Source organism: Mastomys coucha, unplaced genomic scaffold, assembly GCF_008632895.1.
Source record: "Mastomys coucha isolate ucsf_1 unplaced genomic scaffold, UCSF_Mcou_1 pScaffold16, whole genome shotgun sequence".
Classification (NCBI taxonomy): domain Eukaryota; kingdom Metazoa; phylum Chordata; class Mammalia; order Rodentia; family Muridae; genus Mastomys; species Mastomys coucha.
Genome location: NW_022196898.1, coordinates 41,131,829 through 41,149,357, shown reverse-complemented (window position 1 = coordinate 41,149,357; position 17,529 = coordinate 41,131,829). Strand labels below are relative to the sequence as shown.

General features: G+C 38.7%; 2 protein-coding genes across 2 annotated transcripts; one reads left to right on the top strand and one right to left on the bottom strand.

Moving 5' to 3' along the window:
- Window positions 1–4,544: 4,544 nt before the first annotated feature.
- LOC116093345 (late cornified envelope protein 1A-like) lies at window positions 4,545–6,237 on the bottom strand. The gene is made up of 2 exons (XM_031374678.1): window positions 6,142–6,237; window positions 4,545–5,210 (listed from the first exon to the last, which is right to left on the bottom strand). The coding sequence occupies exon 2, from the start codon at window positions 5,186–5,188 to the stop codon at window positions 4,763–4,765; it is 426 nt and encodes a 141-aa protein (XP_031230538.1). The 5' UTR covers window positions 5,189–5,210; window positions 6,142–6,237; the 3' UTR covers window positions 4,545–4,762.
- Window positions 6,238–13,616: 7,379 nt separating this feature from the next.
- LOC116093344 (late cornified envelope protein 1C-like) lies at window positions 13,617–15,385 on the top strand. Its single transcript, XM_031374676.1, has 2 exons — window positions 13,617–13,696; window positions 14,742–15,385. The coding sequence occupies exon 2, from the start codon at window positions 14,765–14,767 to the stop codon at window positions 15,200–15,202; it is 438 nt and encodes a 145-aa protein (XP_031230536.1). The 5' UTR covers window positions 13,617–13,696; window positions 14,742–14,764; the 3' UTR covers window positions 15,203–15,385.
- Window positions 15,386–17,529: the final 2,144 nt, after the last annotated feature.

Here is a 17,529-nt window from a genome sequence, read left to right as displayed (position 1 = left end):
CTCTTGTTTATCTTGGTCAGGGCTACTATCTCATATTACCTTTAACATCTGGGGATCAGTGGTGCCTTGAATTGAATAGAAGCTTATATTAGTTGGCTGGATGATATAACCAGTAATATGGATCACTCCACAGTGTACAGGTGGTAAATGTCTCTCATCCTTTACTGTGCACAGATGAGGTCAATCCAACTGTTGTAATTCAGTTTAGGCTACTTTCATTTTTGGCTATCTATGTTCTTTCTCTGGTATCCTGTACTATCTATTATATTTTAAAAGTAAGTGTCGTGGTATTCTAACATCTCACATGAATCAAGAACTGATCAATACCAGGTGTTCTTCATTGTCTTAAAATTTAGGCAAGCCAAGTACCCATTATTCAACAAAGGACCTAAATATAAGAATGAAGACAAAAATAATTACTAGAAGAACACATCATGGAAAAAGTCTGAAATATTGGAATTTTCAACTTCTGTAAAATTATAGCACAATAACAAAAATGAAAGTAGATTTCATGAACTACATTAATGATAAAATTTTCTATGAATGACTGTGCAAAGCCCACACGTCAAAATGACAATCTTTGGTATAAGTACATCTGACAACAAGAGATTCTTCAGAGTGTGTAATAAACACCTTCAGCTTATTAACATTCCAATGTACATTTATTAAAAATAATAGAGAATGATCCATAAACACAGGTCAAGTTGCTTACTATGACTATTAGGCAAATAAAATCCACAATAAGATATAACTTCAGAACCAAGAGGGTGGCCACAGTGGCCACAGCACAGAGTGACAGCTCTTGAGGAGTGTGCAGAGGAATTGGCACCTCTGTGCATTGTTTGGAGTGCAAATGAATATGAAAAATACTTTTTCCTCAAAATTAACAGGATTAATAGGTCATACCTACACTATATTATTCATCTTTTTATCTGTCTCTGATCTATGTACCTGTCTACATGTATACGCATGTATTTTTCTCTCTGCATATGTATGTAGCATATGCATTGAAAACAAAGACCTGAAGAGCTATTTCTATATCTTGTTCACAGAAGCACTATTTACAATAGCCATCAGATGAAGGTGATTCAATTGTACATTGATTGGTTGATTGTATTTTAAAATATGGTGCTAAAACTCCAAATATGATATAAACTTTAGAGTGGAAGGTATAATAGCTCATTCATATAGTCAAAGCCAGGAGGAATCACAGGTGTAAGAGAAGCCTGGTTGCATAGCTCTTTCCTGACCAGCCAGTCCACGTGAGTGAGACCTTTTCTCAAAAGAAAAGAATTGCGGAAATAGATATGTATGCTACAATATAGATGCAATATAAAGGGTATGTAGTAATTAAAATATGTATTTGAAAAAGACACACACTATACAAATTTTCTATAGGAAACTGCAAATATTCAAATTCATAAGGGCAAGAAGGAGTATTGATTTACAAAGGCCAGGAAGAGGATCTGTGCGAGTGTACTGATGAGGGAGTATAGTGTTTCAGTTTTGCAAGATGATAAAATACCTATAAGTCACAATGTATTGTATACATGTATGAAACTGAAAAAAAAATTTTAATAAAGAAAACTAAAGTATCTAAAAATTGTGTTTTATTCAGTTTCAGAATTAAAACTGTGTAAGTTATTGAACATTATGTGATTTATCAATTATTCAAGAAGCATGATAACTGTGACAACTAAGAAGCGATAAGATTTTATCATGCTATTGTCACACATGCCAACAAAATATTAAACTTGTGGCATTGGCAGCAATGAAATATATAACTTTATTTATTATTTTCATTGATTTATTTATTTATTCACTTTACAACCCAATCACACCCAGCCTCCCTTCTCAGTTCCACCCTTCCAAATTCCTCCTCCCATTACCCACTTCCCTTCTCCTCAGAGAAGGGGAAGCCCCACTTGAGTATCAACCACCCCTGGGACATTAAGTCACTGCAGGACTAAGCACATCCTCTTCCTATGAAGCCCTACCAAGTAGCCCAGCTAGCAGAAGGGGATCCAATGGCTACAGAGTCAGAGACAGCCTTCACTCCAATTGTGAGGAGATCCACATTCTGCAATCTGCTACAAATATGTAGAGGGCCTAGGTCCTGCTAGACTCCTGCAGATCATAAGCCCAGTCTTTTATTTTACATATCAATTCAGTCATTTACTTCAGATTTCCTTTTGATTATCCTTTGAATCAGCATACCTGTCCCTAACCCCTAAATTCTTAGGAGACAGCAGGCTCACATTTTCTTTTAACACTACAAAAGAATTCAAAGACCTGCCTATCTCTGTTAAACACAGGTGATAAGCTAGCTGGGTGGGACCCTGTCCTGAAATTACCATTTCTACCACACAGGGGCCAGACTCTGCTGTGTCCCAGGCTGAGCTTGAACTCAGGAATCTGCCTGCCTTTGTATTGGCCTGCTTTTTTTTTTATCTTTCTAACAAGCTAGCTCATTAATGTAGCCACCTTTTTTCCTTTAGACTTGAGAAGCCCCTCATATAATTCATATTGCATCCTTCTTTACTTAGTGTCCCTAATTTCCTAGATTTTTTTTGTTAGGAACTTTTTAGATTTGACATTTTCTTTGATGGATGTATCAATTTATTTTATGGCATCTTTTTTTTTTTTTTTTTTTTTTTTTTTTAGAGACAGTGTTTCTCTGTGTAGCCCTGGCCGTCCTGGAACTCACTCTGTAGACCAGGCTGGCCTCAAACTCAGAAATCTGCCTGCCTCTGCCTCCCAAGTGCTGGAATTAAAGGTGTGTGCCACTGCTGCCAGGCCTATGGCATCTTCTCTGCCTGAGAGTCTATCTTCTATCTCTTGCGTTTTGCTGGTGATGTTTGCTTCTGAAGTTCCTCTTCTCTTTCCTAGGTTTTCTATCTCCTGGATTGCCTCTGTTTGTGTTATCTCCACTGCTTTTGTTTCTATTTTCAGGTCTTAAACAGTCTTATTCATTTCCTTTACTTGTTGGATTGTATTTTACTGTATTTCTTTATATTTATTCATTTGCTCTTGAAAGGCTTCTATCTGTTCGATTGTAGTTTTCTGTAATTTAACAGATATATTTATTTTTTCTTTCAAGGTCTCTATCATCTTCATAACATGAGATTTAAAGTCATTGTTTTGCTCTTCAAGTCTGTTAGGACATCCAGGGATTGTTGTGGTAGGAGAGCTGGGTTCTGATGGGGCCATATTGCCCTGGTTTCTTTGCCTTTTCCTGGCTTTTAGCCATCTGGTTATCTCTGGTATTGGCTGGTCTGGTAGTAGGTGGTGGTAACAGGACTGTTAGACTGCCAGTAAAGCTGATAGTTCCTAACGGCTACAGGCCTCTGGATTTTTGGGGTGTCAGAAGGCCTCCAAGGAAGCAGGCAGCATTGCTTGTCCTAGTTGTCACAGGTGGCTGCAGACTTTCCTGGGGTCATGGGGAGGAGAGGTGGGGCATGCTCATCTGTGGCCTGGGCAGTGGTATGCAGATTCAGGATTGCAGGTAGAGGTGTAGAAGGCAGAGTGGACAGGGCAGACCTCTCGGCTGGGATTGCTAGGGTCCCAGCAGGCAGGGGTTTAGGGATAGCTCACCTGGTTGTCCCCAGTGGCAGCAGGGCTCCCAGGAAGGAAGCTCAGCTGTGACCTTTATTATTTAATGAAGGAGTTAGAGAAAGGACCCAAGGAGCTGAAGGATGAACAACAATATGAATTAACTGGCACCCTCAGAGCTCCCAGGGACTAAACCACCAACCAAAGAGTACACATGGTGGGACTAATGGCTCCAGCAGCATATGTAGCAGAGGATGGCCAAGTCGGTCATCAATGGGAGGAGAGGCCCTTGGCTCTGTGAAGGTTCTATGCCCCAGTGTAGGGGATTGCCAGGGCCAGAAAGCAGGAGAGGGTGAGTTGGTGAGCAGGGGGAGGGAGGAGAGAACAGGATTTTTTTTGTTGTTTTATTTTATTTTATTTTTTCTTTTTCTTTCTTTTTTTTGGAGGAGAAACTCAGAAAGGAGATATCATATGACATGTAAATAAAATATTTAATAAAAATAAATAAATAAAAGAAGAGAAAGGGAAAAAAAGAAAAAGATATGTAAGTTTCTACATTTCTAGGTTACAACTTTGTTTACAAGAAAGCAACAAAAACAAAGGAGAAAGAAAAATGTTTAACTGGTGTGCTCATTATCCTTATTTTATCTGACTGTTGAACATTGTCCTAATAAGTGTCTAATAGTGGATATTTATCTTTAACTCTCTTGAGTTGGGCTTATCTTCAGGTTTTATAATTGTGAGGAGTGATTTCCTTTTTTAAGTTCTCATATCACCTTTATGTTAAAAAGATCAAGGAAGATCTTACAGATAAAGTAGAGCCATGGGTATAAGTCACAGGAAGCAGATACATGTATAAAAGATAACAATGGCTCGGAGTGCCACTCTCTGAAATTAAAGATGACTATGGGATAGGAATCAGGATGATTCTGAGAGAAACAAAACAAAACAAAATAAAAAAAGCGAAAAGCAGAAACAAGAATCTTGTCTGGAATGGTTCTCAAGGCTTTTTTTATTTGTAACAAAGATGCAAAGAGGCATTGTCATCTCTGAAATAGAATGCAGAACATTTCCCTGGAAATTTCAGCATCTCAGAGGGCAGGGCAAGGAGGGAAGCAGGAGGAGAGAGCATGAAGCATTTGGGGGAGGGTCTTCTGAGCATGTGATGTGATCCTCCTGCACCCTTTGTCTGAAGTCTTCATCAGCCAGGTCAGCAGCAGTCCCCAGACTGCTGGCTACTTCCACAGCAGCCACTGCTGCCACCACTGCTGCCACAGCAGCCACTGCTGCCACCACTGCTGCCACAGCAGCCACTGCTGCCACCACTGCTGCCACAGCAGCCACTGCTGCCACCACTGCTACAACATCCAGAGCTGTGGCGATGGCGACGGAAGGATCTGCGGGGTTTGTGGTGGCTCAGGCAGCAGCTTCCACCCCCAGAGCTGCAGCAGCCTCCAGAGCTGGAGCTGCAGCAACCCCCTGAGCCCAGGCTACAGCAGGAAGACACAGGGGGGCACTTGGGAGGACATTTAGGAGGGCACTTTGGAGGACACTTTGGGGTTTGGCACTTGGGAGGGCACTTGGGGGTGCACTTGGGAGGGGGCTGGCACTGCTGCTGGCTCTGCTGGCAGGACATCTCAGCTGTGGGTCTTCAGGAACTGTGGGAGAGTCACATCCATGTTAGACACCAGACACTAGTCACCTAACCAATTCTGCCCTCACCCTCCAGAAGGATTCCTGATCTTCATAGAAACACCATCTATAGTTATTTCATTTATAATATCCTCACAGGTTGCTCTATCCTGTTCTTCATGTCTTTAAACATCAGAAACACATGCACATGATATCCTGTTTTGTTTTTGTTTTTGAATCCAGAAGCAGTAAATAATTATCTAGTGACATTTAAAAAGGTCTGATGTTTGCTATCTTTGTCCTAGTACATATGGCAGTATATGTGCTACTTTAGAGATAACGAATTATAAAGGGAAGAACATTACTTGAAGTTGACCTTCTAGCTCAGCCTATGACAGACAAATATGTAAACCCTGTTCAGACATTCCTTGGGAACACAAGCCCCTGTTCTGAGGGAAGGGTTCAGATGCATCCAAATCACCACCTGCTCAGGCTCATGGTGGCAAGATCAATGCTATCCTGGTGGTGATCTCTTGATCAGAAAAATATATGAACAGTTCCCAGAAGCTGGGCTCTCTTTCTGCGCCAAGTCAAAATGAGACTCTGCTGACTTTCCTGACTCTAGCTTTTCATCAGCAAGGAGGGGAAGTATTTTCTTCAAAAGCCAACTTCCTCTGGAAACCTGTTCAGTTGTACAGTCCTCTGTGCTCAATTATCTCATCCTATGGCGTCCCATACACTGATAGTAGTTTGTGCTTTCCAGAGCCAGAACACCCAATGCTTTTCAGTGTCTTTCAGAACCATGGCTGTGGCTACTGTCTGGCAATGTTGCCATTGCCTTAACTCTCACATTTGAACAAGATATATCAATGTGGCCACAATTGTTCCCAGTCTCCTGTCCATCTCTAGTCTGGCTTCACTCTGAAGTCTCTGCCCTTACCTGTAGTGGACACTTACCAAGATGAAGGGTAACACAAGATCTGTGGGTATCTCAGCCAGTGAGTGGATGGAAATGCGATGTCCATCGGTCCTTTTATTCTGATCCCAGACTCTGTCTCAGCCTGTGATACAGTGGCTGGAGATGGGATGCCCTGCCTCTTGACACCCACATGGTTTTGTGATAGATCACTAGCCTTCTCAAGACCAAGGCATGCTGCAATGATTTTAGAGCATGACTTAGGCATGAAGGGAAGAGGTGAATTCCTAGATACTTAAACCTGGCACTCCTAAAGGGTATCTGTATTAGGAAAGGGCCATTTTTCCATCACCCTCCTTTTCATCTGAGTCTTACTGTAATTTGTGCAACTTGAAGCCCACATTGAGCTAATACAACCTTCAAGTTTCTTGCATGACTGCTTTTATTCACACACATCTACAGTTGTCCCTATGTGTATGAACTTTAAACATCCACAGCAGTAAAACCCAGCATGATGGTTCTGGCTCAGCACCAAGACATGTTGAGGTGTGGTTCTGAAAGTCAATTTAGCCTGTGTCATTTTGCACTTAAACAAGCACAATGGAATATTAAGTGGACTCTATTTTGGAATATATGAAAATTAATGAAATTTCAAGTCACAGGTAAAAATGTCTCACAGGAAAAAAGCATCATTTTACATGGGTTATAACAGGCATGTATGTAAACTGCGAAATATGGGGTGAGTAATCTGCTCTTTAAACACAGCAATTAAGAGAGGCTCATGTCAGTGAAGAATGCATATTGCTTTTGTGGAAAGGATCTGAAATTGATTCCCAGCACCAAAGAAGGGGCAGCTCCAAACAAACTGTAACTTTAGCTTCAGGGCATCTAACACCCACTTCTTAACTCTAAAGGTACAAATCGCATACACAAACAAGCATGCACATACACAGACACACACATGTAAACATACAAATTAAAAAAATAAAACTATAACTTGGAAACAATAATTAAAAGAAGATGGAAATATTCATAATGTCAATGAAAATGTTCCAAGGAAACCCAAATTTTTGCAAATATACTATTTATTTAAATAATAAGACAGTGATCTTTACCAGGGAGAGTGAATTTCCTTATTTTCATCTGTTTCTTTGCATTTGTCTTGTTAAGTATTTTTATATTGGATATTTCATGAATTTAAATCTGATCTTTCTTTAGGAATATGATACTCTTGTTCTTACTGTTTCAATATTTCTGGGTATCTCTACAGAATTTAGCATGTCTCTTTCATAGAAACTGCATGCAATCCTGGTAATGTCAGATGGCACATTAGTAAGAAGAAAGTCAGAAAAACAGTTCACAAGATATGAAAAGACTGTTGTTCACCTATAAAATAACACAGGAACACACCATATGCTGCGACATATTGTGAGTCTACTCTTGCATCTGAGACAAAGCAGCTAATGGGCCATACATTCCGAACAATAACTATCCAAAGTCATTATAGAGGACTTTTAAGAGAAATAAATACCTTTATGACAACAGCCTTTTATGTTACTTAAGCTGAAGAATTTTCTACCTTCTCTCAAATGTGTTCTTAGGTGATAGAGATTGTTTTCTGGTCTTTGTTTATGATTTTTCCCTAAAATGTATGTTATATCTTTTAGGTGCCTTGACAATGCAGCTTGATTTCACCTTTTTTCCTTTTAATCTATGATGTTTAATATAGTCAAGATCAATTCCTTAAACTTTCTTAAAATTTTTTTTTCTTATACTCAGTAGTTGAATACATTCATCCTAATAGACATTTGGTGTTGTCTACGTTTTCTCACTAGCTTCTTTATTGATGCCTAAGCTTAGGAACAGATGTTCCTAACTTGGATCACCTCAAAGACCTATCCTGTGACACAGAGTGAGGTATGTGTGGTCACATGACCTTGAAGTATCATTCACTGTTTCAACTTGGTTGCCTTTATTCTCCTGCTCATTTGTTCCAAAAGCCTTAGTTACTGGGAGAAGTCAGGAAATGACCCCTGATTTCCATAGTAGCATTCATGTCTATCTCACCTTGGAACTTCTGGGATGATTTGGCTGAGATACCAGCTAGTCCATACTTCTACCTCTGTATAGAACAACACCCAGGTCCTCAGCTGACCTGCATGAGCATAGTTATGTATGAGTAGCATGCTAGTTGGAAGAAAACTAGAACCAAGTCTTGAGTGTAGTTCTGGAGACTTAAGCCTCAAGCTAATATGAATATCATGACTAGTAAGCTGTTGACAGTCTGAGGTTTTAGGTATCAGGTGTTTCCTATGAGGCACAACAAGGAGCAGGAAGAATCAACAATCCCAAAGTTGCAGTTGTGGTATAAGCTTGGGGTTATCCAATAGCTCTCTAATTACATTTAAGATCTACTCAATGAGAGAAAAATCATACCTGGTATTGAATTTAGATTAAGATCTAGAAGGGGATCTTGAAGGGATTAGTAGGAGAAATAAGGGGTGAATATCAATAAACTATAGGATATGCATGTGACAAAAATTGATGAATTGATAAGTATTATATTAAAACATTGAGAATGGAGCATATTAAATAATAATGACATGATGGTTGGTTTGAGTACTTGGATTCTAGAATTGTTGAACAGTGGCTAATCTGTAAATGCAATGGAGTGTACGAATAAACTTAGGATCAAAGTTATGATATTCTTCGACATTGATGCCAAAAAACCCTATAGAAAATGAAACATTCTTCATGAATCAAGCAGTGAAGAAATCAGGAATAGAAAGATGTATCAACTATTACCTAAATAAAGTAAAAGTAAAGTTATTTCATTATAAATTGAGAAGAAGAGAAAGAAGGATGTTCTCTTTCTACATCTATAACATTTTAGGTAGAGGCATGAGATAGAAAATTATAAAAAAGATTCAAGCAGAAAAGGAAAAATTACCTCTGTTTGTCGAAAGTATTAGCCTATATGTGAAATGCCCTAAATTGACACAAGAAAAATCTCAGATACAGTGTTTTACAAAATCAATATTCCATATTCAGTATTATTTATATATTGAGAACTTATTACATTATGGAAGAACTCAGAAAATATCTCCTTTTCATTGTAGCATTTGAAAAAACTTTCCTGAAATAAACAAAATCAAGGAGGCAAAAGAGTTCTACATTGATACTTTATGACACTGAAGAAAGGCATTGAAGGAAACACTAAAGATGGGAAGGCTTCCCATTTTAACATAATAGCAGTACTCTGTGAATATAACTATTATAAAAAGCAATATTCAGATTCAATTCAATCCTCATCAAATACTACATGATAGGAATTTTAACTGAAATAGAAAAACAATTGTAAAATTTACATGGTATTTAATAGAGCTTATACAAACAAAGTTATCAAACATAGAAAACTCAAGGCCATAAGTATCATATTACCTACATTCAAATTTTATATTTCAGAACAAAAGTATTATATTAAATAGTATAAACTGTAGAATAATACCAGGAAATATTGGGTATACCACTAATGTAGACTTCAGAAGCAAAAGATAACCCTACACAGAGACAGCTGTAATCTTTGATTAGTCTGGAATTCTCTTTCTTTGTTGAGTCTTCTTGTAGTTTATCAGGGTAACTGTGGCCTCATGGAATGAGTTTGGTAATGTTTCTTCTGTTTCTATTTTGTGGAATACTTTGAGGAGTATTGGTATTAGCTCTTCTACGAAAGTCTGGTAGAATTCTACTCTAAAACCATCTAGCCCTGAGATACATTTTGGTTGGGAGACTTTTAGTAACTGCCTTTATTTCCTTGGAGGTTATAGGGCTATTTAAATTGTTTACCTGAGATTTGGAAACTGTATGTACAAGAAAATCATCCATTTTGTTTAGATTTTCAAATTTTATATGGTACAGGTTTTTAAAATAAGACCTAATAATTCTTTGGATTGTCTCAGTGTCTGTTGTTATGTTTCCCTTTTAATTTCTGATTTTGTTCATTTGGATACTATCTCTCTGCCTTTTACTTAGTTTGGCTAAAGGTTTGTCTATTGTAACATAACTTTAAATATTGTTATGTGAATATTAATTGTATTTTCTTTTGTACTCTAATATGATTATTTCATTCCTTTGCTTGTTTACAGGTAAAATGGAGAAAACAAAAGAGAACTCATTCATCATTGGTTTTTGTAAAATTCATAGAAAAACTAATTTTGAGATTAAACAATTTCTGGATAGAGGTCACCAGCATTCCTTATATTGCATGAGATGGAGAAATAGAGGCACCTTGACAAATAGAGCACTGGTAAACTAACTTTTTCTTAACCATTTGGTAATGTGAACCTGATACCTATACTACAGAGTATGTAGATAAGCGTTAAATTCCATTCTTCCTAAAGCAGGCATGGCACTCACACATTGTCATAGTCACACATGTGAGATGAGGACTTGAGTATGCATATGAAGAGAGGCAGAGGTATGGATCAGGTGGCATCTCAATCTTGTCATACTAGAAGGTGGAGTTTGGGCTTACAGATATGCCATTGCAGAAACCAGGAAGAAATTCCTGACTTGTACCCATTACTAAGCTCTCGGAGTAACCTGAGCAGAACAAATGTCAGTGCTGGTGAGATAGTGGCAAGTGTTCAGGTGATGTGGCCTCACACTCCACTGTCTCAGAATGTACATTGTTATACAGTAACCTTAGCCATAAGGAGTAGTTATTTATATTTTGAAATATTACTGATCATGTTTACACCATGGTTTAAAAGATTTAAAATAGCCAACATGTACATCATTCTGGTATTTTAGGTTCATTTATGTGTATGTGTATGAGTACTCGTATGTATGTATGCGTTGTATATTCATGCTTAATACCATGGGTGTCAGAAGGGAGTGTTGGATCCCCTTAAATTATAAGCTTTTATGAGCTATTCAATGTGGGTGCTGAAAACCAAACCCAGGTCCTTTGCAAGAGTGACAAGTGGGCTTAATCACTGAGCCATCTCTCCAGTCCTAAGCACTCTATTTTAATTAATGAAAATCAAAGTATATAAAACTTTGGTCAAGTTTTCAAAGAGTTCATTATAATCTCAGGTACATGGTCTAGCACATGAATGACACGAAAATACAGGACTGATGGATTAGTACTTTCCAGATGAGCAAAGGTCACAGCATTGCGTTACACTGAGAAGCATATTGAAACTACCGAAAATGATGTGGCTCAGCCCTGAACAACTGTAAGATGGAAAATAATAAATAATTGAACGGAGGTTGAGTAGAAGCCATAGTTCACACTGGCATTTGAATCTCTTAGTTTTCTTAGTCTGCTTTCTATTGCTGTGATAAGACACTGACCAGAATCAACTTGAAGGTTAGAGGGGTTTATTTGGTTTACATATCCTAGATCATAGTCCCTTGGGGGAAGCCAAGGAAGAATGGAGGGCAGTAATTGAAACAGAAACCATGGACAAATATGTGTTACTGGCTTTGTTCCCCTGGCTTTCTCAGTTTGCCTTTTTATTTACCCCAGAACCATTTGCCCAGGGATCATACTGCTTACAGTGAGCTGAGTCTTTCCCCACTAGTAATTAATTAAGAAAAACTCCACAGACTTGCTCATAGGCCAATCTCATGGACACATTTTCTCAGTTGGAGTTTTGTCTTCTCAGATGACTCAAGCTTATATCAAGTTGACAAAATCCAACCAGCACAGCAGGGCACAGATTTCACCAGTAATTCAGTGTTAACAATTTAGGTGTGATGTAAAAATGAGTTAAGGAATGACCACATTGTTGCACTTCTGCCTAGGGTTTTCATGTTACAAAACCATGCTGTCTTCTTCAAAGTTCATAACCAAGAACCTTGAAGTCAAGAAAATAATCGACAAAACCATCATAGTGTTTTATTTCATTGTTTATGGCTTGGCATTGGTCCTCATTCATAACTATCCTTGGCTCTGCCTGGTAGTAGAGACAATTTTCAGAGGATTCTGTGCATCTGGCTACATGTCAATGTTAGAGGCTCAGAGCAAAAGTGAGTTAGATTATAGGTAGAGGGACAGACAGACAGACAGACAGCTTAGATAACAGATGATAACCAGAAAAAATAAATTTTGATTAAAAAAAAAACATGAGCCTCTCTAAATATGTAGGCTCTGCCTCTGTTTACACATGTGTATGTCTTCCCCACTTTTCACTTAGCTTATCAAACGCATTGAAGGAACAGATTAGTCCCAAAGGCTTCTTGTGAAGGGTCCATCAATGGCTAAACTAAAAACAAATTTCCCCTCATATGATTCAATCTGATTTTGGTTTGTTGATATCTCATTGTGTTAGTATATTTTTAAAAATTAAACCTCATAGTCATGTTTGTCTTTTCAAGAATTTTGGCTTGCAATAAATTTCAACCCTTTTCATTAAAAGAGTACTTTTTATAAGTTAAAAATACTTTTGTATATATTTTATATAAAGTCTATGGCTGTGAAGGACTGAGGAAATGTTGAAAGGGGAGAGGCTTTAAAAATAAAAGTACAAGCCCATTCCCGGTAAGTATTTAGGGCATGTGGCCTTAAAACTCACCTGATTACCCCCTGGAAAGTCCCTATTACTTGGCCGTCAACTTGGAGAAGCAGACGTTAACAGCCCAAACCTTGTCTCTTCATTTCTCATCTTTGGTCATCATCATATTCAGTCATAGCCTTCAGAAATCCAAAACTCCACATGAAGATGAAGAGCAAAGTTGTGATTCTTCTTCTAAGAGTCTCATACTGCTTTGGTCTTAAGATTTCTCCAGTTAAGTTCTCATCAGAAACAAAGGAAGGCTATTTTAAAATATATTCAAAACAACAAGTAGATTCACTGACTTTAAAAAGTACTATACTTTACTTTTTTTAATACTTTCTGTTGACATTAATTATACAAAATAGTGAGGTTCACTGTGAACTTTTCAGATGAGAATGACATAGGTCAATCATATCTATCACTCTTAAATAATTTTGGAAAAGCCCTATAGCTTGCCCCTACACATGTAATTTGTCAGAGGACTACCATGTATAAGTCTTTCCACCAGCCACTGTTTTCTTTTTTGTATTTTTCATTTTCTCCATTTCTGTCCATGCTCTTTGACTTTCACAAACCCTTTATGAATAATTCTTATTGATATCATAATATTATAGGTAAAGAGAGAAAATGAGACACAATAAACAAATTTTAAAATCCCATCTCAGCTTATCTGGGCTCAGCTGGGTCTTGTGATTAAGATTTTGTCTACCCTGACAGAGATACTCCTATGGCAGGAATCCTTGAAACATGAGATTAAGGATGACTGGAATCCACTTGCTAGCCTTATGCTTAAGTCATAGTCCAAGCTGAATGAAGGATCCGTGAACCCCATGGAGGAAGGCTGGTAGGGAACATTTGGTCATTGCTAGTCACAAGACCGCGTGGGTGTCAGGAGGCAGGGCCGGCCATACTCATCCACTGCCTCACAGGCTGGGGCAGAGCCTAGGATCAGAATAAAAGTGCTGAGAGGCAGAGCATCTTCATTCCCACACCTTCTGAGGTACCCAAAGATCTTGTGCTGCCTGTCATCTTGGTAAGTGTTCATTCGGGGACAAGAGCATGGCCTGTACCAGAAGGAAGCTAAAAGGAGATCTGGAGGAGAGGCAGAGCAGGACCTGATAGCCTGGAGACCACACTGACAGAACATAGAATGTGGGATAGTAGATGGAAGTGTTGGGGGAAGGTGGTAGGGAAAGATATGTTGATCCTATGGAAAGCAGTAGAAGGAACTGGGTACCTCTGATTTTTGAATCAGAAGATGATAATCTGCCCTTCCATGGAGTGGCCCCTAAGGAAGGGATCCTGGAATACAGAAAGCTGTGGACCTTGGTAGACCTCAGGAGGAGGAGGAGGAGGAGCTTCTTCTGGTAACACAGCACTGGGATAACTTAGAAAAAAAGAATAAGAGGAAGGACAGAGCACCAAGGGATCTTGGGATTTGGAAAACATGGAGCCATGGATTGGAATTTCATCACAGGCTTCTCAGAAGTTTTAAGACAGACATACCAGCACAAGACTTTTTATGTCAACCACCAGTCAACAGGGGATGTTAAATTGAGTTCAGACTTGCCTGAAAGGAGGGATAAGGCATGGTTCATGCTTTCAGAAATGAGCTAGGCATTTTATGAAATGACGTTAGAACACTGATCAATAATCATTTCCTTCTCTGACATCCCTATCATAATCAGTTTCAGAAGCTTGAGGAATCTGTGGAAATCTCATCCGAATCACCATATGGCATAGTAGTTATAGACAGAGCCCAATGGCATTGTAAAATATGTCATTCAGAATTATTACATGGAGGAGGAAATTATTCTGAATATGCCTCCAGACTATGAAATTTCTCAACTTACAGGTTGTTACAGGAGAATGTATTTTTTAAAATATAAGAACCTATTTTTTTTCTGTCAAAATTTGCAAGATAATTTGACTCTACAGGCCAGTACTTTAAAAGGCTTTGGGGTTTGTTAAAAATAAAACTAAGGAATATAGACGTTCTATGACTATCAGTGATATTTAGAGGTAGATAGGATGGCCCCAGGATTCTGGTTCTAACTTGCATTGTGATTCTCCCACAGCCCCAGAGCATTCACCAGCAGAGATGTCCTGCCAGCAGAACCAGCAGCAGTGCCAGCCCCCTCCCAAGTGTCCTCCCAAGTGCCAGACTCCAAAATGCCCCCCAAAGTGCCCCCCTAAATGTCCTCCCAAGTGCCCACCTGTGTCTTCCTGCTGTAGCCTGGGTTCTGGGGGCTGCTGTGGCTCCAGTTCTGGAGGCTGTTGTGGCTCCAGCTCTGGTGGCTGCTGCAGCTCTGGGGGTGGAGGCTGCTGCCTGAGCCACCACAGACCCCGCAGATCTCTCCGTCGCCATCGCCACAGCTCTGGATGCTGTAGCAGTGGTGGCAGCAGTGGCTGTTGTGGCAGCAGTGGTGGCAGCAGTGGCTGCTGTGGCAGCAGTGGTGGCAGCAGTGGCTGCTGTGGCAGCAGTGGTGGTAGCAGTGGCTGCTGTGGAAGTAGCCAGCAGTCTGGAGACTGCTGCTGACCTGAGCAACCCATTCAGGAGGAAATCATTTTCAGTGAACCTTCCCTGGCCTGTTCTTCTCTCCTGCTGCCTTCTGTGTCCTGGGCTTTAAGATGCTGTGATCTTGTGAGATGTTTTGAATGTCCCCCTTTGAAGGACCTGTCTTTCTTGGGGACAAAATAATAAAGTGCTTCCCTACCCATATTCTCTATACTTTTGATCATTTGACTGCAAGAATCTTACAGATCAGCTTTGCCAATGAAGGCTAAGTTGATTCAAAGATGACTCAGAAGCCTGGGGCTGTGTGGAACAGTAGCAGGTTAACTCACAGGGTGTGGACAGTAGCTCCTTACCTTTACTGCATACAGTGATGGTCAGTCTAACCCATATGTTGCCCATTGGTGTTACTGTTTCTTTAAGGATTCACATCTATTTTTCTAGGTTTATATCTTCTACTATATTATGTTAGTAACTATGATAGCAGCATTTATAAGAACCAGTATGATGTGAGAGGGCAACAATACGTAATACCTCTTAGTATAGTGAAAACTGCTAACAAACTATGAGTCCTTTATATGGAAAGTATTTGGTTGTTGATTTAATCAACAAGCTATGATTTGATTCCAACTTCTCCTCCCAATCAGAATTTCATAGGTAAATCCCAGAACACAGAATTTGAAAGAACAGACATAAACTTCATCCAAGAATTTAAGGGATTAAAAGAAGTCATAAAGATGAAGTTCAATAAACTTAAAGCTAATAAATGCCTGTGGGATTCTTAAAGAAACAAAAGCATAAAGCCGATGGAAACAACAAACACAATCTAGGATTTGAAAATGGAATTCAAAACAGGGATAGAAACATTAAAGAGGACTCAAGCTTAAATGAAAATGAAATTGAAAAAGCCAATAACTCCAGAAGAAAACTTGAGAAGAGTGATAAGTAGGGTTAATCAAGTAGAAGACAGAATGTCAGGATTCAAAGATAAAGTAGACAATCTAGATGACATAAACAAAGAATATTAAATAGTCTACATTAAATAAGCACAGAAATTACATGATTATTTAAAAAAACACTAGGGAAAACTTGTAGGAAATGTAGGACACCATGAAAAGACCTTCTAATTTTAGAAAAGATGAGGGAGAAGAATTCTATGTCACTGGTGTAGACCAGATCTTCAACAAGAACATGGGAAGAATGCTTACCCAAACTAGGGAAACACACCCCCCTAGAGAAACAAGAAGCATACAGAACACCAAATTGACAAGACTAGAAAAAAAAATCCTCCTGGTAAATCATAGTTAATACACTAAGAGCAAATAATATATTGAAAGCTGAAGGACAAAAAACACAAGTCACATATAAAGGAAACCCTATCAGAATGATGTCTGATTTCTTAATGGTAATTTTGAAGGCCAGAAGACCTGTAGCATGCATTCCAAGCACTAAAAACCAATGACTGCCAGCCTAATCTAATGTATCCAGTGACACGGTCTGCCACATTGATGGGGAAATAAAAAAAATTTATGATGCAAACAATCTAAAATTTTTCTATTTGGTGAGGAGAGATGGCTCCATGGTTAAGAGCATACATTGTTTCCCCAGAGGATTCTAGTTTGATTCTCAGCACCAACATTAGTTGGCTTACAATTGCCTTTAACTTCAGCTCCAGAAAAATTAGAATCCTCTGACCTTTGTGCTTGCTTGTACTCATGGTCACACACACACACACACACACACACACACACACACACACAAATAATATAAACAGGTTTTATTAAATTTAAAAGAAAATATAGGAAGCAGTATTTCAGACTGAAAGAGAATGAGCATAATTAATCAATAGGCTAGAATAAAATATGGAGCCATAATTACTATAATGCAAAGTACTATTGATACCAGAAGAAAGAGCAACAAAAAAGGCAACACCACCATGATATTTAATATAGACATTTTTCCTTTTGTATTAAACCTAGGTTTGTTTCTCATACAATATAATCAGAATACAGTTTCCCCTTACTCTACTATTACCAGTTCCTCACCACCTCCTCTCCCATCTGGATCCACTACATTGATGTTTCTTATAAAACGAACAGACTTCTATGAGATAACAACAAAGCATATAAAATAAAATGAAAACCATTATATTGAAGACAAGCCAACAGAAAAATATAAGAGCCCCAATAGAAGACACAAGAATCAGAGACCTACTTGTTCACACATTCAGAAGACTCATAAAAGAACTACACTAAAAGCTAAAGTAATGTGCAGAGGACCTGGTACCGATCCTTGGATGTCCTGAGACTATTGCCTCAGTGTCTGTGAGCTCAGATAAGCTTTGCTTAGTT